Here is a 25119-nt window from a genome sequence, read left to right on the forward strand (position 1 = left end):
ACAGTTCCCTTTAATGTTTCTTTTTTTTGTTTGTGGCAGCATGTTGCTATGGCTTCTGTAGTTCTTCATAACCTCTCTACTGTTAGACACTTCTAGTTGAGGCAAAGGAGAGATTATATTTGGTTTGCAGGGGAAGGGGTAGAATGGCATTTGGAGGGTTTATATGAGAAGGAGACCGTGGGAAGGCATGGCAAAGGGAAGTGACAGGGTACTATGAACTTACCTACTACCGCCATTGTTGGCCTTTTTCTCTATCCATCCTACACCCCATTTGGAAGTTAAGCAGTGGAGTGGCAAATTATCTTGTGAAAGCTAAACAGAAGAAGAGAAGAATGGATACTTGAAATGGTAATAGCTCCTTTTTTCTGCTTTATGGGAGAATCTTTAGAAAATAATAACCACTCAGAGTTTATCCAGATGGATCAATCAGGACATTTTTCAATTTCCCTTGCATTTGTATCTTAGAAACACTGAACATCCACACCAGAAAACCAGCTCATCTCCCAACATGTGTTAAAACTGTGGCATAAACATACACAGGAGTTCAAAGGAGAGGATGGAGTTATATATGTAGTCCTGATTTCTTAGATGTAATATTTGCTTTGGGGGCTGCTTTTCCTTTTTCTTCCATCCTCTTCAGAATACTTCCTTTCATTTGCTAGTTTATGGCTGTACTTCTAAAGACTAGGGAGATTTGGTTTTGCTCTGTTTTGCTTTTAGCTATTGCAAGCTAGGATTGTGGTATCTGTTGATATGCTTGATTACAAAAACTCTTCTGCAACTGAAATTTTTTTTTTTTTAAAGATTTATTTATTTATTTAACACAGATAGAGACAGCCAGCGAGAGAGGGAACACAAGCAGGGGGAGTGGGAGAGGAAGAAGCAGGCTCATAGCGGAGGAGCCTGATGTGGGGCTTGATCCCACAACGCTGGGATCACGCCCTGAGCCGAAGGCAGACACCCAAATGCTGTGCCACCCAGGCGCCCCATCTGCAACTGAAATTTTTTGATGTTACATAGTTTATTACCGAAGGATTTGACCAAAAACTCATTTTAGTAAAGTGAATTAAAAAGAGCAGAGCCTACCACTTTACCTCCCAGGAATGTTTTGAGAAAACATAAGATATGATTAGGATAGTTTTTGTGATAATTGCTGTATACATTCAAGGGTATTATTTTAATAATGAAGATGAAATCCTGTCTTTCAGGGAAATCTTTTCTGGGCCCTTTGTGCCTGTATATCTGAGAGGCAGATACACAGCAAGGCAGGTTAAGGGCATGGTTTCTAGAGCCCTGCCCTGCCACTTAGGAGTGTGGCTTTGGACAGATTACTTAAACAATACAGATAACCTCAGCCTCCTCATTTGTAAAGTAGGGATGATAATAGCACCTATCTTAATTGTTGTGAGACTTAAGTGAGTTAATGTATGTAAAGCATATAGAACAATTCCCGGAACATATTAAGTGTCATGTAATTGTTAGCTATTATTAATATCATTTTTAGAAATGTTAATAAAATAAATTATATCATGTAATTTATTAATATTGGCTATACTTGGATTTAAAAGTTAATAGCGTTATGCTTTTGTTTTAGGTATATTAACTATTACCTTTTTCTCATTATTTTGTTTACATTTTTGAAGGTTTCCCAATGAGTGGATCATGATGACCGTATTGTAGGGACTTGCCATAGTATGGCTGCTTCCCGATCTACTCGTGTTACAAGATCAACAGTGGGGTTAAACGGCTTGGATGAATCTTTTTGTGGTAGAACTTTAAGGAATCGTAGCATTGCTCACCCTGAAGAAATCTCTTCTCATTCTCAAGTACGATCAAGATCACCAAAGAAGAGACCAGAGCCTGTGCAGATTCAGAAAGGAAATAATAATGGAAGAACTACTGATTTAAAACAGCAAAGTACTCGAGAATCATGGGTAAGCCCTAGGAAAAGAGGACTTTCTTCTTCAGAAAAAGATAACGTAGAAAGGCAGGCTGTAGAAAATTGTGAGAGAAGGCAAACAGAACCTGTTTCACCAGTTTTAAAAAGAATTAAGCGTTGTCTTAGATCTGAAGCACCAAACAGTTCAGAAGAAGATTCACCTATAAAATCAGACAAGGAGTCAGTAGAACAGAGGAATACAGTAGTGGACAATGATGCAGATTTTCAAGGGACTAAACGAGCTTGTCGATGTCTTATACTGGATGATTGTGAGAAAAGGGAAATTAAAAAGGTGAATGTCAGTGAGGAAGGGCCACTTAATTCTGCAGTAGTTGAAGAAATCACAGGCTATTTGGCTGTCAATGGTGTTGATGACAGTGATTCAGCTGTTATAAACTGTGATGACTGTCAGCCTGATGGGAACACTAAACAAAATAGCACTGGTTCATATGTGTTGCAGGAAAAGTCAGTAGCTGAAAATGGGGATTCGGATACCCACACTTCAATGTTCCTTGATAGTAGGAAGGAGGACAGTTATATAGACCATAACGTGCCTTGCACAAATTCAGAAGTGCAGGTCAAGTTGGAGGACCACAAAATAGTAACTGCCTGCCTGCCTGTGGAACATGTTAATCAGCTGACTACTGAGCCAGCTACAGGCCCCTTTTCTGAAATTCAGTCATCCTTAAGGGATTCTGAGGAGGAAGTAGATGTGGTGGGAGATAGCAGTGCCTCAAAAGAGCAGTGTAATGAAAACACCAGTAACGCCCTGGACACAAGTCTTGAGAGTATGCCAGTCTCTGGAGACCCAGAATCATCTTCTGTTCTAGACTGTGTTTCAGCTCAAATGATGTCTTTATCAGAGCCTCAAGAACATCGATATACTCTGAGAACTTCACCACGAAGGGCGGCCCCTACCAGAGGTAGTCCCACTAAAAACAGTTCTCCTTGCAGAGAAAATGGACAATTTGAGGAGAATAATCTTAGTCCCAATGAAACAAATGCAACTGTTAGTGATAACATAAGTGAATCTCCCACAAATCCTGATGAAATTTCTCAGAATGAAAAAGGAGTATTTTGTGACTCTGAAAATTATGGGAGTGAAGGACTAAGTAAGCCACCCTCAGAGGCAAGACTTAATATTGGACATTTGCCATCTGCCAAAGAGAGTGCCAATCCGCACAATACAGAAGAAGAAGATGATGATCCTGATGTTTATTACTTTGAATCAGATCATGTGGCACTGAAACACAACAAAGAGTATGTGTAAATATGGTAACCATGAATTCTGCTTTGTTTATTATTCCCCACGTTTTCAGTATCTGTTCATAAATGTCTATTCATAGCATTTTTATTATAGCTAAGATTAATGCTTTAGCTGAAATTTTAGGTTTAACATAATGATTATCTCAACTCTTAAAAAAACTCCAAAAAAGAAAGACTTTAAAACTCAACTTTATTATTCTTCTCAATGGCAATATGGTTTTCTAGTTTTGAGATTTCACGCATCTCAATTAGAAAAGACATGTGGAAACATGGTTGATGGTGTTTTTGTTTATTAATAAGTTTTATGCCATTTCAGTTAATTTGTAAAATGGAAACATCTTTAGTTATCACAATACACTTTGAATTTATAGTTATAGAGCTTTGTTGAAGTGTCTGTGCCTTCCAGACCGTGTACAACAATTAATGAGTACTTAGACATCATATAGATAAGGGAAGTCTGGCAGGCTATAAATCTCTTTTATCTTAGTTACTGATCTAATTTCCAGTTAAAACTTTTGATTTAAAAAAAATGTACTTTATGCATTGCCTTTGACTTTCGTGATTTGCAGAAATAGGTATTACTGAAAAACTATGACAAGTAATTGTATATTGTAATTAGCACATTAGCACGAGTTAGTCTCTGGTATAGTTTACATAAAGCATTTGAGACAACTCTCTCCTGATTCTAAATTACAAGGGGAGGCTATCTTAAGATGCTGTCATTTTCTTAACCTTTGTAAAGAAGGTACTTTTTAAAATAGAGCGCCCAAATTTATCACAGTTTTGCTTAGATTTGCTTTAAAGTATTCTTGGTAGTAACACAAATGAATTGGAGCTAACTCTGAATAATCCTGAAAGGAACGTTAATGAACAGTGAACAGTGCTTATCATGAATACCATGATCAACAACAGTGAAAGACGTATATGAGTTAATTACCTTTACTCCTACAAAGTAAGCTTTTGAATTACTAGCACAGATTTTATACACTGATTTGAGAAAATTTTGTAATGTTCTTGTTGTGACAATTGCCAGATTCTGGTATGTATCAGATCAAAGTATCAAATCCTAGTTGTAGACCATAATAATTTTTTGCCATACATTATAGATCAGATTTATATATGGTAATATGGTGGCCTTTTAGCATATGTTTCTTTTCTGAATTTTCCTTTTTTTGATAAATTATATTTTAATATTTGGCTTAGTAGAAAGGTCATTATATCTGAGCATTTTATTCATTTGTTTTATAGAATGGTTAGCATTTTTATGTATTTGAAATATTTGAAGTCCAATTTGAGGTAGAAAACTTAGTAAATGAATAAGTGAAGTTTTTTTCCAATTTCAGATAGAGTTCTTACCATTAGTATTAGGCATCAGTTTTTAAAAACAGAGTTGTTTATCTGCAGGCAAAAGAAGTAGAGCATATGTTAGAGAGAAACCAAGAACTCAAGAAGTGTGCATTTTTATAAAATGGTACTCATTATTTCTGTTCTTTTCTTTTTATTGTTTCTTTGGCAAAGAGATGCTCTCTTAAGGCTTAGCTGGTATATTGATGGAAAATATTTTCCCATTAATTCATTATGTTACTTTTTTTGTTAGAGCTCTCCTGATGATAATTCTCGGGGATGATAAACGTATAAAACAGTTGTCTAAAGGTAGTGACCATAACATTTAAAGAGTGATGTTCCATATTCTTAAGCCTTTGAGACTGAGAACAATAGTTTCATGGGTTCCTCAGGATGTACAAAGTCCTTTGGAATTTGGTTAGTAGGTGCTTTATTAAGACAGTATTTTCAATTTAATGCCTCATTTGGTGACTTTGGGCAAAAGAAATCACTCCTTGCTTTTTTGCCTTTTTCCAGTCCTTTGAAGGTAGCACCTTTAGACACCTCACTTAAACTTTTTTTCCCCCGACGGACGTACATTGGGAAGAGTGAGATGGAGAGTTAGAGCATCTTGGTGTTAGCATCTTGGTTAGAGATAATTTAAAGAAAATTGAGAGAGGATGTTTGATCATGTTAGATGTAATCTCTTTTCAGTAAAGTCCTTATTCCTGTGCTTTTTGTTTAGAGCCAAGAGATGGTTGGATGTAATGTTGGCTTTTTTACCCAAATTGTCATTGTAAAAAATAGCATCATGAGACCCGTCTTGTGCTTTGAAGTCTCAAGTTAATTTCTTTCGGTTTGAAAATGCACTTGGGATAAAGGGAAAAAAAAAAGATAAATGGGTAGATGGAATATTATTCTCCTGCACGCACAGGTGTACACATACACCTCCATCAGATTTTTTTTTTCTTTCTTAATTCTCTTCATGCTAGTAAATTGCTCCAGATAATTGCCTTTGAAACTGGGAATTGGGCATTGCCTAGATTATACATGAATATCTTTACCAGTAGGGAATGAATACTTCCTGATGGTCAGATTCAAAAATATGTTATTGACAGAAAACTGAGCATGGCATAGTTCTTTATCCGGAGCCGGGAGAACATGGCTCTTTTCATTCCAGTTGCAACTCTGCTCTAAATTAACATTGATTATTTAATCAGCAACCGTCTATCCTACCATTTAGCCTATAATTTATCTGTATTATTTGCAAGGGTATTACATATAGGGTCATCTAATGACTTGTAAATTTTTGAAAAGATATTGTATATAGAATCCTAGCCTTAGACCTGATTCATGGTAATTAGACCATCGGGCCAGAGAAATGAGTTGTGGGCATTCTGGATGCTTAACCCTGTTTCCTCTCTAGATGCCATCCCTCTTATTCACATAAACCCATTGTGTGCTTTTATGTATTTATTTTTCCAAATGGAGAATTCCACTAGGAACAAGGGAGAAGGGGAACTGAAGATTATCTTTTTTTCCTGGCAAGATTTCAGGTGTGCATTATTTCATTAGATGTGATTTCTTAAAGAGTGGTGTATGGAGAATCAGAAGAAATACATTTTATGTAAAAACTCTGGTCTTCAAGGTTGAAAGATTCTGTTAAAGCGGTAGATAATACCTAGTGACTCTCTTTTTGGCCTAAGTAGCCAGACGGACTGAAATCATGTGTTTAACTGTGATTTGCCTTTTCTCTTTGGGAATTGACCTTTTGTGGATTTTGAATCAGAAGGATTCAATCAGATCTCTCAGATTTGAAGTTCTGGCTCTAGGGAGAGTAGGTATGGAAGATACTAGGTCATGGGTTTTAATGTTCGGAGCTTTTTCCCCTAATTCACAAGGCAATCACTAGAAAATAAATATGTAAAAGAAAATGTGATTTGGTCAGTTTTCTCTGAATTCTCTTTGTATAAGAATACTTAAGTAAATTATTTGAAGGGCCTTGGATAGCTTCATTTAAAGATCTTATAACTTTTCATAAACAGGCAAAGGATACAAAGTCAGATTAAGAGTTTTTTGATTCTTGAGGTCTTCTGAAGCGTTAACTCATTGATAGGATTATTAATACTAATTTTCAAGTTTCTAGATAATGAAAGTATTAGAATAAGCTAGTTACTGCTTATCAAAAGAGTATTGCTCATATAGTCTCTAGGTAAGAAATTTTCAAGCCATAGTAAAGAATATTTATAGGAATGGTATTTTTAAACTTGGTTCTCTGAAAACATTAATGTACTTTAAATAATTATGATATGTCCTTTTATACTATGCTTATGTGAATCATTTGATATCTTCATCAGTTTCAGAAGCTGCATAGAGAAAATACTCATCACGTCTTGTAGTAAATTCAGTTCCTGTGAGACTACTTTTACTGTTTGTCTAAGTTTCTTTCAAGGGCCCAGAAGGCTCCAGGACTAGGGATGGATTTTGCTTAGAAAGCAATAGAGGAGTCATCCTGCCCTAGATAAAATAATGTTAAATTTGTACTGTGCTTCATAAGGTACAGAGTGATTTCCTGTAGTTTCTCATATGACACGTGCTACAGCTCAGAAGTAGACAGCATAGGTGGCATTATACAGTCCCCATTTCCTAACTTATAATTAAGGTTTTAAAGTTAACCTATTGAAATTCTGATGAACTACTGGTAGATAGAGGTCCGATATTCTAATTCATAGTTGGAATTACTCCTGGTTATCTGAGGGAGCAGATACTCGGTACTCGGTTCTCAAAATTCTTTAGTCCGAGTTTAAGCTCTGTAATTGTAATCATGATTATCTGGTTTTATCTGTCAGAGAATTAGCATTATAGGTAAGTAACCTGTTCTATTCATTGGGTGAAATGTTTCCATGGTCATTGTTCTAAAGAACATTGTGTTAGTGTGTCTGTGAAAAATAATTGCCCTGTACGAATTGGGGGTATAAAACTGCTATAGCTTGAATTTAAATAGATAATTTGGATAATTTGCAAAAAATACTTTGGGGGATGTTTAGAATGCAGTTGAGTATATTAAAGTCAGAGGTTACTAGGGAAAACTCATGCATGGTGTACCTTCTCAACTAATTGGAAAAGGCTGTGGAGTGTAACAGGCAGAATGGCCCCAGTAGTTTGGCACAAAGTTTAATGAGAAGAGGGAAATAAGTGTCCTTAGTATAAAATTTTTGGTTGTAAGAGGATTATGCCATTGACCAAAATAATCAGTGCGGTGAACTCTTGGTTTTTTCCTTTGAATGTCAACATCTTTTATTTCAAGTGAAGTGAATGATGTCTAAAAGTGATTCTCTGTTGTAATCCAAGTGTATTTGTACCCGAGTATAATTTAACTTTTTCTTCATTTAGGGTCATTTTTCCTGGCAGAGGTTATGTAGTGATACTTCCTGCCATCACTGCCGGAATATCTCTGTTTTTGCTTATGTTAAATGATTTGGACTCCTGCTTTTTATGTTCCGATAACTTAGCTTCTTTTCTATGTTCTTCTGGAAGTTCTGTGACTTAAATTTTCTTCTTCAGTTCTGTTGACTTTCATTTTGTTGTCACTAGTGCTATCATGCTACCTTCCCCTGATAACTCAGCCTTCCCTTCTAATTGAGTGCTTTTGGTTCTCTTTAAACTTGGAAATCAAAATAACCAAGCTTGTTAGAATTATGTCTCATGATTCTTGAGTGATGGACTGAGGAATTTCTCTTTGAATGCATAGATTAAGCATTAGTGCAGGGAGATGTTTGTTTTAATTGTGTTTTCTTGTTTGTTTGCTTTCTGGTTTAGAGGCTATGTCTTACATAAGTGACCAGGTATCTAAATTCTGGATAGAGAAACAACAGTTGTTTCTTCATATATATGGCAATGAATACTCATTAGCAATAAAACCCATTTAAAACAATTATCATTTATTTGAGACTAATTGAAGCTTAGCCTTTAGTTGCAGGAACTTTATTTTAGTAGTTTTTTTGTAGGCTCAAAAATGTTGTTTTTACATAATGGTAAGCAGACTATACCATTTATATGTTTTTGTGATGACTCGTCATCAGATACTACAATGTTTAGTAATCAATGAGAAGATCTGTTTTGTGACTTTTCTGCTTCTCTCTTCAGTGAGGTCTGTATCTTCAGTGAGGTCTGTGTATCACTGTTTCTTTTATATTATGGAAAGGTGCTTCTGCTTTCCTCTTAAATCTCTGATTTTAATGTAGAGTAATTTGTAAAGTGCTAACAGATGAGCAGTTTGTTCAGGACACTCCTAGTAGGCAGAATTCTCGTAGTGTGTTATGATTTCACTTTCACGTATCCAGTAATATTTGTATGGTAGACATTTGAAATATATTGAGGGTCTGGATTTTGTTCTCTTTCTTTAAAAAGTATTGAAATTTGCTCTGACAGGAAGTTAATTTATTTGATAGTAAGCTTGATTCTATTAAGGTTTACCTTTTAGCTCTGATAGGGGAAGTCCAGAGTAGCCTATATTCTACGTTTAGTTTAGCCTTGTGGCATGGCCTTTCTGGTTTCTCATTTAAAAAGGTCTTTACTCTGGCTGGTTGAAACCTGAAGGACTTTAGCCTCATGAAAACACTGATAATTGTTCTGTACAAATCCTTGATAGTTGTTCTTTGCTTGGTCCTGTGGAATCTCATGTTTTACACATGCAACTTTGTATGTGGCAGACGCCACATATGGGACCTCTGTGCAGATACTTGGCGTTTCCTGTCTTTTTCTGTTTTGCTTCTTCCTCTTTGGTGCTCTGTCCCACAAATTCCAGCTGCCTCACTTCCCCAAACTCCGTTTTCTCTCTCTCTGCTCAGCAAGACCGCTTCCTGTGCCATAGTACTGATGGTACTTCCATGTAGAAAGTGTGATCATAGTGTGCGTTATCTCATTGTTTGCTCTCTCTTGCAGATCAGAGTCCTGCACTGCATGTTGTCTAACAATAATTGTTTCTGTATTTTCTCCAGTTGTTTAGTTGCGTGTGGCAGAAGGATATTCAGTGTTACTCTGTCATGACTGAAAGTGGATTTACTTTCAGTATGCACTAGGTATGTTTTCTTCTTATGACACTCCCAGCCTGAAGTTTGACCACTTGGAAATTATTTTTTGTTGACACTCTTGTGACAGCAAGGACTAGTTTTTACTTACACCTTAAAAATTAATTTAAGCAATTTCTTTTTCTAAGAAGCTGAAGTCAGAGAAATTGGAATAATACCAATTTGAATTGAAGAATGAGGGTAAAAGAGACTTGACATTGTTTTAGTTGTGTTGATGAACTGTTGCTATGGTTTGAGCAGAAGTAAAAATTGGGTTACTGGTTCAAATATAGTTCATGAGGGTGGGTAAAAGAGAAAGCGACACACAAGAAGATATGAAATGAGGTTTAAAGGTTTTAGGTTTAAAGTGGTAACCATAAGAGATGAAAGAGTAACGTAGCTAGGTTTTAGTTATTTTTCCTAGACCCTTCAGGTTTTTTGGGTAGGCCATATGTGAGGTACTGTATTTCAGAAAGCTAGTGTGAATATGCTCTTTTTATGCCTGACAGTTTAATCCAGTTTCTTGTAAATGTCGAGTGTTTTGCAGAAATTTATTTTCCCTGATACTATTTTTACCATTTATGCTAAGTTGGAGAACTCATTCAACTTTTGTTGTTGTTTGCTTCTTTTCACTTGTCGTAAATGATCCTTTCTCTTAATTTTATATGTATTTTTTCATGTTTTAACTAACAGTTCTCAGAATATAAAAGCATGAAATTATTTTGTTATGTTTAAACTTTTAGTTGGAGAGAAAGGGTCATGCTGATAGTTTATTGGTATTGAGGGTAGAAAGTGCCATTGAACACTAGTCAACACCTAAAGTTTCTTCTTAATATAACATTTCAAAATATATATATGGATATGAAGAGTGAAGTTAAATGAATCAAGTGTAATATTTTAAGTACTGTTTTTTTTAAGACTTCAATCATGGTGGGGTGCCTGGGTGGCTCAGTCTGTTAAGTGTCTGCCTTGGGCTCAGGTCATGATCCCAGGGTCCTGGAATTGAGCCCCACATCAGGCCCCCTGCTCAGCAGGGAGTCTTCTCCTCCCTCTCCCTCTGCTCCTCCCCTCTGTTTGTGCTCTCTCTCATGAGCTCTCTCTCAAATAAATAAAATCTTTAAGAAAAAAAAAAAGACACTGATCATGACTGGATAATGTTTTTATTTTTAAAATGCTGTCTCATTTAAATCTAGAATCTTAATAGTTTTAAAAGTTTTATTTGTAAATTATTTATAAAAGTTGGATTAGATTTGAGGAGTACTCCAATCCCCTTCCATTACAGTTTTTAGCTGGCAATATGATGCTGGGTAAATGTCTTTAATTTCTGTGGTTGTCAGTTTTCTTATCTATAAAAAAAGAAATGGCATGGTTTGACTTCTGTAATTCAAATTAATATATGTAAATATACCTTTCTCTGCCCTTTCAAGGGAAAGGTTTTTTGGGTAGGCCATAACTTTTGGTACTGCTCATACTTTAGTTATTGACTGCCGCCTTATTTTGCATGCTTTCTGTTGATACTCTCACAAACTGCTGTGGCTTAAATTACCATCTCTATTGATGGATTTCCAAAGGTATATATCTCCAATCAGATTATTCTTGAGCTTCAGACTGCTTACAAGATATATCCATTTGCCTTCCCCACAGTAAACTCAGTGGAACATGTCTAAAATTGAACTTAACCATTGCTGGCTTCATGTACATCCAATATTCAACACTATCTTTTTACTTAATTGGTAGTTTCTTTCACTTGCCTGCTCTAGAAAAACAGGAGTAATCTTCAGTTACTTCTTCACTACACTCCCTCTTCCACCAGTGCTATTGATTCAGCTTTATTTCTTTATTCTCAGTGCCACTTTTTTTTTTTTTTTTAAAGTAGGCTCCATGCCCAGCGTAGACAGAGCTCAGTGCAGGGCCTGAACCTACTATCCTGAGATCAAGACCTGAGCTGAAATCAGCAGTCAGGTGCTTAACCAACTTAGCCACCCAGGCGCCCCTTGTTGACACTTTTTTAAATTTAGATCACTATCATCTCTTCTTGATTACTGGAAATGCTTTCTGTGGTGCCAGTGTACTATTTCCTCAGTGGACTGCTATACTGTAGCTGGAGTGAATGTTTTAGAATAAAATCTGTTCTTTAAAATGAACTATTGCATTATTTTTAGACATTCTCTTCTGTCTATTTCTCTATATTCTAAACAGATTAAACCTTTGGTTCTTTGATTACGTTCTTTTACTTGAGGCTTTCTCATATGCCTGACCACCTGTTCTAGTCCACCCTTACCCCTGTCTCCCTGATTATCTTCCTTTCTCTGTCTACAAATGTTTTTATATGGCTGTATGAAAAATGTAAGCTTGGTTGTTAATACCAGACCCCAAAGAGAGGAAGTCATTGTATTATAAAACAGATTTACAAGTTTGGTATGATCAGAATGTTTTGTATAGTTTCAAATATATTTTTATAATCCAGAGTTTTACCGGTGGGCTTTAGAAAGCACTACGGAATGATAAGAATTTGGTTTGGGTTATCTTTATTGAATTGAAGGACTCGAAAGAAAATGTGCGTCCCTACTTAAGGATTTTCAGTAGAGGATATTATTTAGCTTTTTGTGTATAACCTCATAATTTTGAGTAGAAGCTAGAAATGATTAAAAATACAAGGCATATCCTGCATCTTTGAAGTTATTGTAAAATGATTGTATACATACATAGTTTGGCCATATTTGAGATATGCTGCCTGGCAGAGTATTAGTTAATAACTGGAGATTACTAGCTTGACTCTATTATGTGAAATTTTTATGTATTTGCAATTTTAGAGTAGAAGGAAACTTTTTACATGTTACAGTGTATTGTTTCTTAGAATAGGTAATCTAAAACTCTGGAGTAGGGAAAATATGTAAATCTTGGTCTGACTGGTGGTCAGGATTTTTTCTAGATTATTGTGCAACTTTTATAATATTGACCACAGTACAGTTGCGTTCATCTTCCTGAATTCTTGAGGAAACTCAAGAATTTTATTGAATAAAAACAGGTACTAGGAACCAGTTGAAAAGACATCCTTTAGGGTTTCTTACCACAAGAAATTGAGGGTCTTTATGGACGAAAAAAACCACAGTTTTTTGGAGGGTATAAATATGTGGATTAAAAAAATATTGATATACTCTTAAAACAATTCCCTGTGAAAACCTTTGTGTGGTACTTCAAATGGTATTCAATTTGAATACAAGGTTATTAAAACCCAGCAACTAGTAAGGAACTGTAGGTTATTTGAAACTAGCAAGGGGAATAAACAAAGTCAAGGTAATTAGAGCTTGTTTTAGTAGGAGCTTGTTGGTTGCAGGAATCTGAAAACCCATTCAAAGTATATCAAATATAAAAAGCTTATTTTAAATAAATAGTAGGCAGTCTTATGGATATTCAAGGTCAGAAAGAAAGCCTGCCAGGCCTTGTGAAATTATAACGTTTTGGTATTTAAGATGATACTGTCTTACCTGTGCTTCTCTTTATGCAGTACAGACTGGTTTTTCTCTTTTTACTGACGTTTTCTGCTCACTTTCCCTGCGTAATTTCAGTTTGCAAACAGCAGTGACTTTCCACTGTGCTTGCCGTGGTCCCAACTTTCTACTTGACCTTTCTTCTCAGATCCTCTTCACATTCTGTAACAAATGCGTGGTTATTGATTGTACAGCAGATCGACTTCCCTGGGTCAGCTTTTCATCTCTTGCAAAATTATCATTTGTCAAGGGTAGAGTTAATGGTTGGAGGTGGGGAACTGAAGTCTGCTTTGGCCAATGCTTTTTGGAAGTATGTCTTCCAGAAAAGAGGTTATTGGACAGTGTAGGCTGTCAGAAGATGCCCGTGATTGACCATTTGGTGTTTTGGGTATTCTTGACTGTATTCTTGACCAGTTGTATATAAAATGGGTAGAAATAGCAGAGCTATTATACTAATCGTCCATGTCATTTTATTTCTGCATAGTATTGCATTTTATGGATATGTCATAGTTTGTTTATTTACCTATTGGAGGACATGTTGATTGTTTCCAGATTTTGGTGAGTATGAATAAGACTGCTATAAACATTTGCATTTGCAGGTTTTGTGTAAGATGTAGGTTTTCAAATCAGTTGGGAATATCCCTAAATTTGTACATGCTAGATCTTATGGTAAGAGTATGTTTAGTTTTGTAAGAAACTGCCAAACTGTTTTCCAAAGTAGCTGTACCATTTTGTATTCCTATCAGTAGTGAATGAGAGTTCTGTTGCTCTGTATCTATCCTCAGCAGAATTTGGTATTGTCAGGTTTTTAAATTTTAACCAGTCTAATTGGTATGTGGTGACCCTGCTGTATTTTTAATGCACACATAAACAGAGACCTTTTGGGCCATATAAAAATATTTGCCATGCTTGATATTTTATTTCATGTAGTAGATGTTTTTATAAACTTTTTTTGGTAAATGAAATAATTTTAAAGGTTTTGTTTGTCTTTTAAAGGTTTCTGAAGGATAATGTTGGTAATTTTTAAAGCAAAGAATTTTTTTGTGTAGTGACTTCCCTTGTTACAAATCTTTTCAATGCTCTTTCAGAAGTGAAGCTTTCATTAGAATAGTCAGGTGTTTTATACTGGAATAAGAAATTTCTCAGTAATATGTTCACCTGCTTTTTTTGAGTTAGAGTATATAATACCTTATTAAAATTTATTTGACCCTAAAGATAAAAAAAATGATAACTATTTTTTGATGTTGAAATTATGGGGACCTTATTTCTTCTCATGATTTACATTTTTTAGTTTTTGTTATGTAACTAGAAAATGTTAAAAAAATCAAACATACAAAATTTATTCTCATAAAGATCTATTAAGGGATTTAAAAAAGAACCTCCCCACCCCCAAATCTTCATTATCTGTGGTGCTGAGGTGGGGAAGAGCACTAGGATGTCAAATCAAGAGGCATTGGCATGGTTCTCAACCCTTACTTAGCTGGCCAATCATGAAGTCTCTTAATCTCCTTGAACTCCATTTTCTTCAGCTGTGAGATGAAGAGGTTGCACCTATCCTTGAGGTAGCACCTTCCAGCTCTAATATTCTATAGTTCTGTGGCACCTGTACTTGCTGTACTCTCTAACTCCTTTCACGCCATTGGATGTGTCTTGAAGCTTCTGTCAGAAACATTCAGTGGCTTAATAATTGAAGAGTTGTGTTTAAGTCTTACTAGGTGGCAATCGACACACGTTTGAAAAACACATTTAAAGATATTTTGTATTTATTAGTGCCATTGTCTTTAATCAGTATGTATATTTCTGTAAGATCTTAGTTGAGATACATATTTTAAAAAAATTCTGTTTATTGTTTGTAGTGTTTTTTTTAAGGCTTGCTGTATTTTATTTTATTTTTGTTTTATGTTTTGAAAAAATCCAGTGTATTTATTTAGTATAATCATCAGAAGGGCTCAACCAGAGACTTAATTTAAAAAACAGAAACAAAACAAAAGTGACACCACAGCTTAAGATAGAGTCTAGACAGGAATGAGGAAAAGGACAGACCATCTAAAGAAAAAAATAAAAAGGCAACACAAGGAGAGAGGCTAGACAGTCAGGGATCTTGGCTGGAGACCTGCTTTGAGTAGGTTTCTTGCAGATACTTTTTAAAGGCGGTGGGGTTTTTCCAGAGCTCGGCAGCATGTGTGTTCAAAGGGCTAGCAGTGTTGGGTTCCCCTAGCGGGCTCTGGATGGACAGCAGGATGGTCCATACAGGATAGACCACTTGTGCTTCAGGATGTCCAGGCAGATGTTACCCACCTGCCCACGCTGGGGTGGGAGCAGGGTGTGAGGAACTTCACTGTGTGGGTGCACTGTAAGGGTAGCCACTGGCGAACTCCAGGGAGAGTGTACACCTCAGGGCTTCATATACCGGGCCAGCTGCTCCACGGAAGGTCCCCACCCATTTGGAAAGGTCTCATTCAGGGAAGGCAGAAATTCCTTTGTCACCGAACGTCATGAAGGTCATGAGCTCCTGCTATATCCTTTTGCCCATGGGGCCCTGGGCCGCTGGTCTTGGCTCCTTTGCGGGTGGCGTCTGGAACACTGTCTGGGAGGCCACCCGGGCCATGTGGGGAGGGAGCAGGGTTTCCTATATTTTAAAAAAGGTGTCATGCAGTCTGTATTAGAGTCAACACTGCAGCAATTTTAACTGCTTCTTTCATATTTGTTTAGTTATTGTGGTGTTCAGTCTAAGGACCCTTTGAAATTTTTGGTATGTTAAAAATGGATTGTATAGTGTACTGAAGGAGGTCCTAGTTTCTAAGTTTTTAGAAATTTAATGTGTGTTCAGTATTGAAATAAGCAGTCAGTCTGTAGGCTGTACTCTCTTTGGTATATCAGATAGGAATAAGATTCTTGGTATGTGTTCCTATGCGGCAAGGAATAGAGAAAATCAGGATGAAAGAGAAAGGTCCTTTGCTGGATGTCTTTATTTTATTCTAATAATTTCATTTCATTTCCTCTTTTCTTTTAAAAAGTCTCTTTACCTGTACTCTCTTCCTCATACTGAACATCAGTACTTGAGATGAACCACTGTGATTCCTCAGTCTCTACCCACTCATATACATACTAAGAAAAACTAATTCTGCACAGCTGAGAAGCAGGATTTAAAGATATGTGTCTTTTTTTTTCTTTTTAAAGAATTGGAGTAGGAGTGGAGAATAAGTTTTATTCTTGATTCTAATAAAATTAAGTATTTATTATAAAGATCGGGTCATCACAAGTTCATTCTGTGGTTAGGGTTTGAAATTAAAACTTCTCTAAATATAAGTGAAAATGAACTTCTAGTTTAAGAGAAATGTCAGTTATACTAGCATTTCTCTGGAGATGGAAGAGTTATCCCTACATGCTATTATGTTAGGGATTTTGTGGTTGGTACTAAAGACCAGTAAGTTAACGGCAGCTAGATTATGTTTTAATAACTTATTGAAGGTAAAATGTGCCAACTATAACCAAAGAAGTGGTAAAAGTAAAGATCATCAAACACTTTAAATAGTATAAACTATTTAAGGGCACCCTCTGTAAATACTGATTTTCTTGGCATGGGTGATTTTTTCTCTTAGCTATGAAAAATAAATGATGTTTCTATTTTTAATATGCAGGCTTATTTTTTCTAACCAGATTGTACTTTGCCTTTAGAAGTTTTTCAGTCAAATCCATGTAAGTACAAATTTTATCCTCCAGTTTGTAGTTAATTAAAATTGTATATAATTTAAATGGAGGCAAACATTATTATTATTATTATTATTTTTTTTTTTTACCAGAAACAACATACGAGGCATAGGAGTATGTTTAAGTGTAAAAAGAGTGAGGGCTCATACTATCAAATACTTAGTGATATTTTTTGAGATGTTCAAAAACCTTAATTCATTTACATTCAAAAGCAAACAGCATGGTTAATGATCCAGGGAAGGAATGGGTGTGGAACATAAGAGGATGTTGAGTTGTCTGTTCCCACATAGCTTACTAGAAATATTACTTCTGGTACATGGTACAGACTGTTTGCTTTCTTGATTTATGAAGATTTAAAACATTTAGCTCACAAATAATTTTTAAAAATTATATTGCGGTTATACATTATCTTTGCCCCTCAGTTGTTAACAGTTAATTTCATTCACTTACCTCAATTGTGAGTAGCAATTTCTTTTCTAATATTGGTAATTCCTAATGAATCTTTATTTCCTTAGAGGACTGACATAGAATAGTGATTCTCAAATGTGGCTGCACATTAGAATCACTTAGAATGTTTTAAAAATATATTAATACCTTGGGGCGCCTGGGTGGCTCAGTCGTTAAGCGTCTGCCTTCGGCTCAGGGCCTGATCCCAGCGTTATGGGATCGAGCCCCACATCAGGCTCCTCCGCTGGGAGCCTGCTTCTTCCTCTCCCACTCCCCCTGCTTCTGTTCCCTCTCTTGCTGGCTGTCTCTATCTCTGTCAAATAAATAAATAAAATCTTTAAAAAAGTAAAAAAATAAAAATATATGAATGCCTAAGCTTTGCCCTAGAGATTCTGATTTAAATAGTCTGTGGAGCCTCATATATCTCTCTTTCTCTATTTTAAACCTCTCTAAGTGATTTTAATATTTAGTCAGGTTTGGAAACCTTGCTGTATATAGAATAGTTTTAGAACCCATCCAGAGTATTTAATGCTGAGACTAAATTTCTTTGTTTTTTTTTTTTAAATGACTCAACTTAAGGAAATTTCAGATTGGTTTTTCTATTAAAACATTTTTTTATAAATTTATTTATTATTAGGGGAAGAACTTCTAAACTTTGCATATGTATTTTCCTTTTTTCTCATTTTGTCCCTTTAAAGTGAGCACTAATCTTTAGTTTGGAATCTAATAAGATGTCTTCCGACATTTATTAAGCATAACTCTATTCTATATCTACAACAATAATAAATGCTTATATTGTTTATAAGCTATTAGATGGCTCAGAATTTCAAAGGGCCAGTCCAAATAGCATATATGAGAAGTTGTTTTACAGAAATATTTTGTACTTTGATCATATTTTTAAAATTTGATCGTGTATTTTGAAGAGTAACTAATAAGGATTTGTGAATTATCAGATTCAGTTTTCTTCACTCTTCACATATATAAATCTTTAGTGAAAGCTAACAAATATATTTTGTTATTATATATTCATTATATATATTATTTGGTTAATGATTGTTTTTAACTTTAATTATTAAATGTTATATAGAATAATTCTTAAAGTAGTTTAGAATCAGTTAAAACATTTTTTAAAATATTGTTTCTAAGAATTTTAAATGATCTAATCCATCTTTGGGATAGATTTGTGTCAGTTGATATTTATTGAACAAATGTCTATTGAGTGTCTTCTTCATGCTAGTGGAGTGGTAGTTGCTGGAGATATATGAACAGATAGGTCACCTATTTTAATAAAATGTGGTATAGTATATGTAATTATTGCAAGGTTATCTATATTTTTATGTGTCCAGTAGTCTCAGATTTATGTATTTTTCTGGAAGATTTCCTTTTGTGAGAGACAGAAATATGAAAAGTTAGGTGTTATCAGCCCTTGAAGGTCAGTATGAAATGATGATAAACTCTTACGAAATATTAATTAAACCGGTAAGAAAAAGTGTTTGCCAAGATCATCAAGGTTCTATGTAATTGTTTGTCCCTGTCCCATCACCTCCCCTATTCAGAGTCTGATATTGGAAAAATGAAAGTCTTAAACCTCATAAAAACTACAATTTGGTTAAATTCAGTGTAGAGTTTGAGAAAAAAATTTATAATGTCAGATACTTTATTGGTGAGTAAATTTTCATTAGTATTGAATATGATTCTTTAAAGCTTTTTATGTTCTGAAATTATAGACTTAATATTCTGACTCATACTTTAAATCATAACAAGGGGCTAAAAATGTAGATGACTGGTTCTTTTAAAGAATCTTGCATAGTTTACATTTTGTTCAGGTATTTTATAAGTGTTGTGGAACTTTAAGGGAGCTATCAGTACTTACATAATTGCATGAATATTTAATACTTTGGGTGATTTTCAGGATTTTGGTGTTTGATATTTTGATTTTTTTTTTGTTTCTAGGTTGTTAGAAATAAGATCTTAGATTTGAAATATTTTCCTTTTTTTTTTTAGAAGAAACTCTTTGAAACTTAATGTAATGTACAAAACCATGTAAAACTTACCTTGTCTTGTTTAAAATGTTTAAAAGATTCCTGGGCCTACATTTAGAGATTGTTTTAGTAGATTTGGGACAGACTAGGAACCTAGATTTTTTTTTTTAAGATTTTATTTATATATTTAATGTATTTGTATTAGAGGGAGAGTGCATGTGTTTTTGTGAGGTTGGGGAGAGGAGAGGAGAAGGGCAGAGGGAGAGAGAGAAAATCCCAAGGAGACTCCCTGCTGAGTGTGGAGCCCCATCATGGGCTCCATCCCACCACCCTGAGATCATGATGCTAGCTCAAACCAAGAGTCTAACACTCAACCAACTGAGCCACCCAGGTGCCCCTAGGCACTTATGTTTTTAACATGCATCTAGGGAATATGGATGTAGGTGGTCTTTAGACTGCTTTGAGAAAGTATGTCTGTACAAACTTTCTCTTCCACCTTTAAGAGACTCCCATGACCCTACATTTTGCGGGATAAAAGAGAAATATCTTCACTTTGTCTGGAAGAAGGTGATACTGAGGGAAAGATAAGATATGGTAGAGATAGGTCCTTGAGAACATTGTCCATCATTTCTTTGATTCTTTTTTTTTTTTTTTTAAGATTTATTTATTTATTTATTTGAGAGAGAGTGTGTGTGTGGGGAAGGGTAGAGGGACAGGGAGAGAAGCAGACTCTGCCAAGTGCAGAGCCTGATGCGCTGCTTGACCTGATAATGCTGAGATCATGATCTCATGACCTGAAATGGCATGACCTGAGCCAAAACCAAGAGTCAGTCACCCAACTGACTGAGCCACCCGGTGCCCCTATCATTTCTTTGATTCTAAGAAATGACTGAAATCTTTTAGCTTTCTGGAGGAATTCAGTTAATATGCAGTACCATTTGAAGACTACAACAAAAATGCAAACTCACGTTAATATGGCTTTTGTGATGATTAATTTGAAAATAGGCATTATTCTTACAAAATGATTTTCTAGTGTCTTTGCCTAGCAGAAACTTAAATTGGCAGGCTCTTGAAGAAATTGGTGGTTCTGGTTTTGAGAAATTATTTTTTTCATTTCTAAACATAGTAATTTGTATCTATGTTCAGAGTCCCAGGTTTAACTAATTTATTTAAAACTACCTAAAAGATAGAGTGAAAAAATTACAGTAGCTTGTTAATCATGCTTGTAATCATATAAAAAATAATGGTTGTGTAAGACCTGCATCTGTTTTTACTTATTAAGTGTCCTTAAGAGTAGGTGAAATTCTAGTTGGTCACTGGAACAGTAAATTAGGACTTCTTAAGTGTTTCAGTGCTAGGGTTACCTTTGCTTAAAGCTGGTGCTTCAGTAATAATCCTTTAAAATAAGTTTTATCAGTCAGCAAACTTGCAATCTGGGCTCCTGTTTCTTTGCTCTGACTTAATTCTGTTCAGCAAACATCTCTTGAGTACTTACTATAAGCTTGGCTTAGTCTTAGACACCACATATTATAAAGATAAGTTAGATTTGGTTTGGTCTCTTTCCCCAGGAGAAACACATTTTAAACTACCACCCCATACCCCATTTCCATCCCTATTTGTATTTTAGTTACATGAGTCTTGCATTTGGTTCTTTCAGCTGTTTTGCTCCCTTTCACCATCAGACTTTTTTCTTTTTTTTTTTTAAAGATTTTATTTATTTATTCGACAGAGATAGAGACAGCCAGCGAGAGAGGGAACACAAGCAGGGGGAGTGGGAGAGGAAGAAGCAGGCTCATAGCGGAGGAGCCTGATATGGGGCTCGATCCCACAACGCTGGGATCACGCCCTGAGCCGAAGGCAGACACTTAACCGCTGTGCCACCCAGGCGCCCCCATCAGACTTTTTTCTTATATCTCCAGGGTCTGGATTAATTATGTAGTATCTTGAGAATGTTTATGAAGTTGTTATTTTTCCATAACACTTGAGATGTGATTGCAGTATATTTGTTTTTGCCTTTCCTTTTGTTTTTCTTCCCTAGTGCAGAATAGGCAACTGATAATTGGAAAATTAAGTACGTGAAAGAATGCACAAAGTTTTTATTCCCTTAACAACTCTAATTTTTCTATATTTGCCTTTATCTGTCCTTGTCTCCTTTATTTTAAAAAGATTTATTTTAGAGAGCAAGAGAGAGAGAACATGCACACGAGCAGGGGAGGGGCAGAGGAGAGGGAAAGAGAGTCTCAAACAGATTCCACACTGAGCAGGGAGCCTGATGCAGGGCTTAATCTCACAACTCTGAGATCACAATATGAGCCGAAACCAAGAATTGACCACTAAACCAACTGTGCCACGCAGGCACCCCCTTGTTTGCTTTTCTTATCTGTCTTAGATTGCCTGAGCTTTAAGAACATAGCTTTCTTGGGGCGCCTGGGTGGCGCAGTCGTTGAGCGTCTACCTTCGGCTCAGGGCGTGATCCCAGCGTTCTGGGATCGATCCCCACATCAGGCTCCTCCCCTGGGAGCCTGCTTCTTCCTCTCCCACTCCCCCTGCTTGTGTTCCCTCTCTCGCTGGCTGTCTCTGTCAAATAAATAAAATCTTTAAAAAAAAAAAAAACATAGCTTTCTTGCCAACATTTTTTCTTCCCTTCTCCCATTGTTCTTCCTTTGTTCCTACTGAAGAGAAATCACATACTTCTGCATACTGGTACCACTATAAATTCATGATTTCCAGGGGCACCTGGGTGGCTGAGTCGTTAAGCGTCTGCATTCAGCTCAGGTCATAATCTCAGGGTCCTGGGATCGAGCCCCGTATCAGGCTCCCTGCTCAGTGGGAAGCCTGCTTCTCCCTCCCTCACTCCCCCTGCTTGGGTTCCCTCTCTCGCTTGCTTTCTGTCAGATAAATAAGTAAAATCTTAAAAAAAATAAATTCATGATTTCCAGTTAGAGAGTGGGGCCTCTTGGGTGGCCTGCACCTGCCATATTTTCCTAATCAGTTTTTCTTTGTGACTATTTAAGATCTTTTTTTTTTTTTTAACATTTTATTTTTTTTTTTTAAAGAGTCGCATTAGCCTGGAAAGGATGCTCCTACACAACTGCAAGGGCATGCAGAGGGGGACGTATATAGGTGCTAGCAGTTGTAAAGAGCATAATAACTTATAAGTAGTGAATTTTCAGTTCAAAATGATGGTGATGATAAACTATCTTTAAGTAAATGGAGGGATCTCTTTTTCCTACCTGAGGCTAAGTCTTCTGCCAGTGAGTTGAGCTCCATTCCCTCTTCTTTCTTTTAGGAACCTTGCTCTATTATTACTTATTTTTCAGAATCAGCCTTTCCAGTGGGCCCTTTCCCATCAGCATTTACACGTTCCAGACTTTCCTGATTTAAAAATCATCTCATCATATTCCATATACTTTTTCAACTATTTTTTCTATTTGCTTTCTCCCCTTCACAGCTGAATTTCTTGAATAAGTTGAATAAGATGTCAGTTTCCAGGTACCAGGACAGACTCTGAAAAGAGAAAAGTGATAACTTTTGTTATAGAGGCCTGACTGTATTTTCAGGATTGTTGGTGAAAACTTTATGCAAAAGAAAATACCCTTTGAAGTACATTAGAAATTACATTTTGGTGCGCCTGCGTGGCTCAGTTGGTTAAGCGTCTGCCTTTGTCTCGGGTCATGATCCCTGGGGTCCTGGGATCGAGCCCTGTGTCAGGGTCCCTACTCCCTCTGCCCCTTCCCGCCATTCGTGCTCTCTCTCTCTCTCTCTCAAATAAATAAATAAAATCTTAAAAAAAAAATTACACTTCTTTCAGGGGGTTAAATATACATTGAGAAAATACACAGTGAAGACTTTTTGGAAAGGGGCAAGTGTTTCTTTAATCATGAATAGCAAATGTTTTAGTTAAAATATTGCTTACCCTGTTTATGGTCCATTCAAGAGAAAAGATGGTATTCTTTCTCTTCATTTGCATTCTCTTATTGAATTAGTATTTATACTAGTACGTGAATAGGAAGAATTGTTAAATAGGCTTATTTTATTACTATTCTGCTATTTAAAAATAAGGCAGGAAATTAAGGCTTCATTTAGGTTTTTGGTCATTTCTGAATTTAGGTATAGGCTAATCTTCCCAGTGTATACGATCTAAGCTCAATATTTCACATAAATTAGGATATGTAAATAATCATATTATGGAAAAATTATGGCAAGAATCTACCAGTACTTAACCTTTCCAAGTTTTGGTTATGCCATCTATAAAGTGGTACTAATACCTGTTCCAGAGGGTTTTTCATCAAGAATAAATATAAACATTTTTGTGAATAAAACTAATTTATGCTCTAAATATTCATAGAAAGAGCACAACTAAGGTAACAATAGCAGTACAAAGAGTAAAATTAATAGTAGTACAAGTATAATGAGATTATAAGGTAGTAGTGTCAATACAAAAGGTAAAAAATATTTTTATTCCACCTTGTGATTTTAAAATTTTATATAAATCTAGCTGTTACCAGATGCTTAGACACCTAAAAAAAAAAACCAAACAAACAAAACTTTTACCACTTATTTAAGTACACTGTGCTGTGGATATGTTGGTCTAATAAATATTGTTATATACCTTGTAATTGTTTTATATATATGTATGAGTGATTGATATATCATACTAAACTGAAGAAACTATTGTCCTTAACCTTTTCCACCCCCACCCCCCAGCCTCCTCATCAGAAGGTATTTTTTAGGAGTATATTGCCATGCGAGGCATAATAGTGTGTATTTTAATGTCACTACTGTGCTGAAGCACTAAAATTAAAAGACTGGTATTGTGTTTACTTAGTTTAAGGTGGGTAGCCATACTAGGTCTGGATATTACATTTATTTGACAAAGATTTTACATTTGAAATGCTGTAGCAGTTAATCACTTTTTTAAAAAAAAGATTTTATTTACATAACAGTGACAGCTAGAGAGCTGGAGAGCACAAGCAGGGGGAGGGGCAGAGGCAGAGGGAGAAGCAGACTCCCCCCTGAGCAGGGAGCCCGATATGGGGCTCTACCCCAGGACCCTGAGATCATAACCTGAGCTGAAGGCAGACAGTTAAGCGACTGAGCCCACCCAGGCACCCCTAGCAGTTACCACTTTTAAGCAGAATAGAGATAATATTTAAAAAGGTGTTTTGAACAGATTTTCATATCGAGCAGAGATAGTAGCTGAGAATTATTTATAAATTGGTGAGTTCTAGAACAATTAGAGTGATTATTCGATGTGATAAAGTGTAACCAGGAGTAAATAACAGTAAATTTGCTAACATAAAATATTTTTTAACATAATTAGACAAGCTCTCTTAAATTCTTTTTTCAACATAAATATATACCTCAACTAAATACTTAACTTTCCCTTTTGCTATTCTAAGACAGCAAAGCAGTAGTGGCTACAGGGAAGATTGTAAGATTGATTGATTTAAAATATATTTATTTAGGGGTGCCTGGGTGACTCTGTCAGTTAAGCATCTGCCTTTGGCTTAGATCATGATCCCGGAGTCCCAGGATCTAGCCCCCCATCAGGCTTTCTACTCTCTGGGGAGTCTGCTTCTCTCTCTGCCCCTCACCCTGTTCGTGCTCTCTCTCTCTCTCTCTCTCTCTCACTCTCTCTCGGTCTCAAATAAATAAAATCTTTAAAAAAATGTATTTATTTTAGAGGGGGAGGGGAGAGTGAGAGCCAGGGCGGGGTTGGGGGGAGTTTGGTTTGGAGCAGAGGGAGAGGGAGAGAGTCTCAAGAAGATTCTGCAGTGAGCCTTGAGCCCAATGCAGAGCTGGATCTCAGGACCCTGAGATCACCACCTGAGCCAAAAAACTAAGTCACACTGAACTGACTGTGCCACCTGGCACCCCTGCAAAATTTA

At 36.0% G+C, this 25119-nt stretch overlaps 1 protein-coding gene and 1 pseudogene across 3 annotated transcripts in view; one reads left to right on the forward strand and one right to left on the reverse strand.

Annotated features, from left to right (window-relative positions):
* ZZZ3 (zinc finger ZZ-type containing 3) overlaps nt 1–25119 on the forward strand; it is a 99074-nt gene that overhangs the window by 42566 nt on the left and 31389 nt on the right. For all 3 annotated transcript variants that reach the window (XM_040627122.1, XM_040627124.1, XM_040627123.1), the window contains one exon: nt 1644–3199. In XM_040627122.1, coding sequence (XP_040483056.1) covers nt 1695–3199 — 1505 coding nt within the window. In that variant the 5' untranslated portion in view covers nt 1644–1694. The remainder of the gene's footprint in view (nt 1–1643; nt 3200–25119) is intronic.
* Nucleotides 14556–16210, reverse strand: LOC121102073 (annotated as a pseudogene).

This window comes from Ursus maritimus, unplaced genomic scaffold (assembly GCF_017311325.1).
Source record: "Ursus maritimus isolate PB19 unplaced genomic scaffold, ASM1731132v1 scaffold_12, whole genome shotgun sequence".
NCBI classification, from domain to species: domain Eukaryota; kingdom Metazoa; phylum Chordata; class Mammalia; order Carnivora; family Ursidae; genus Ursus; species Ursus maritimus.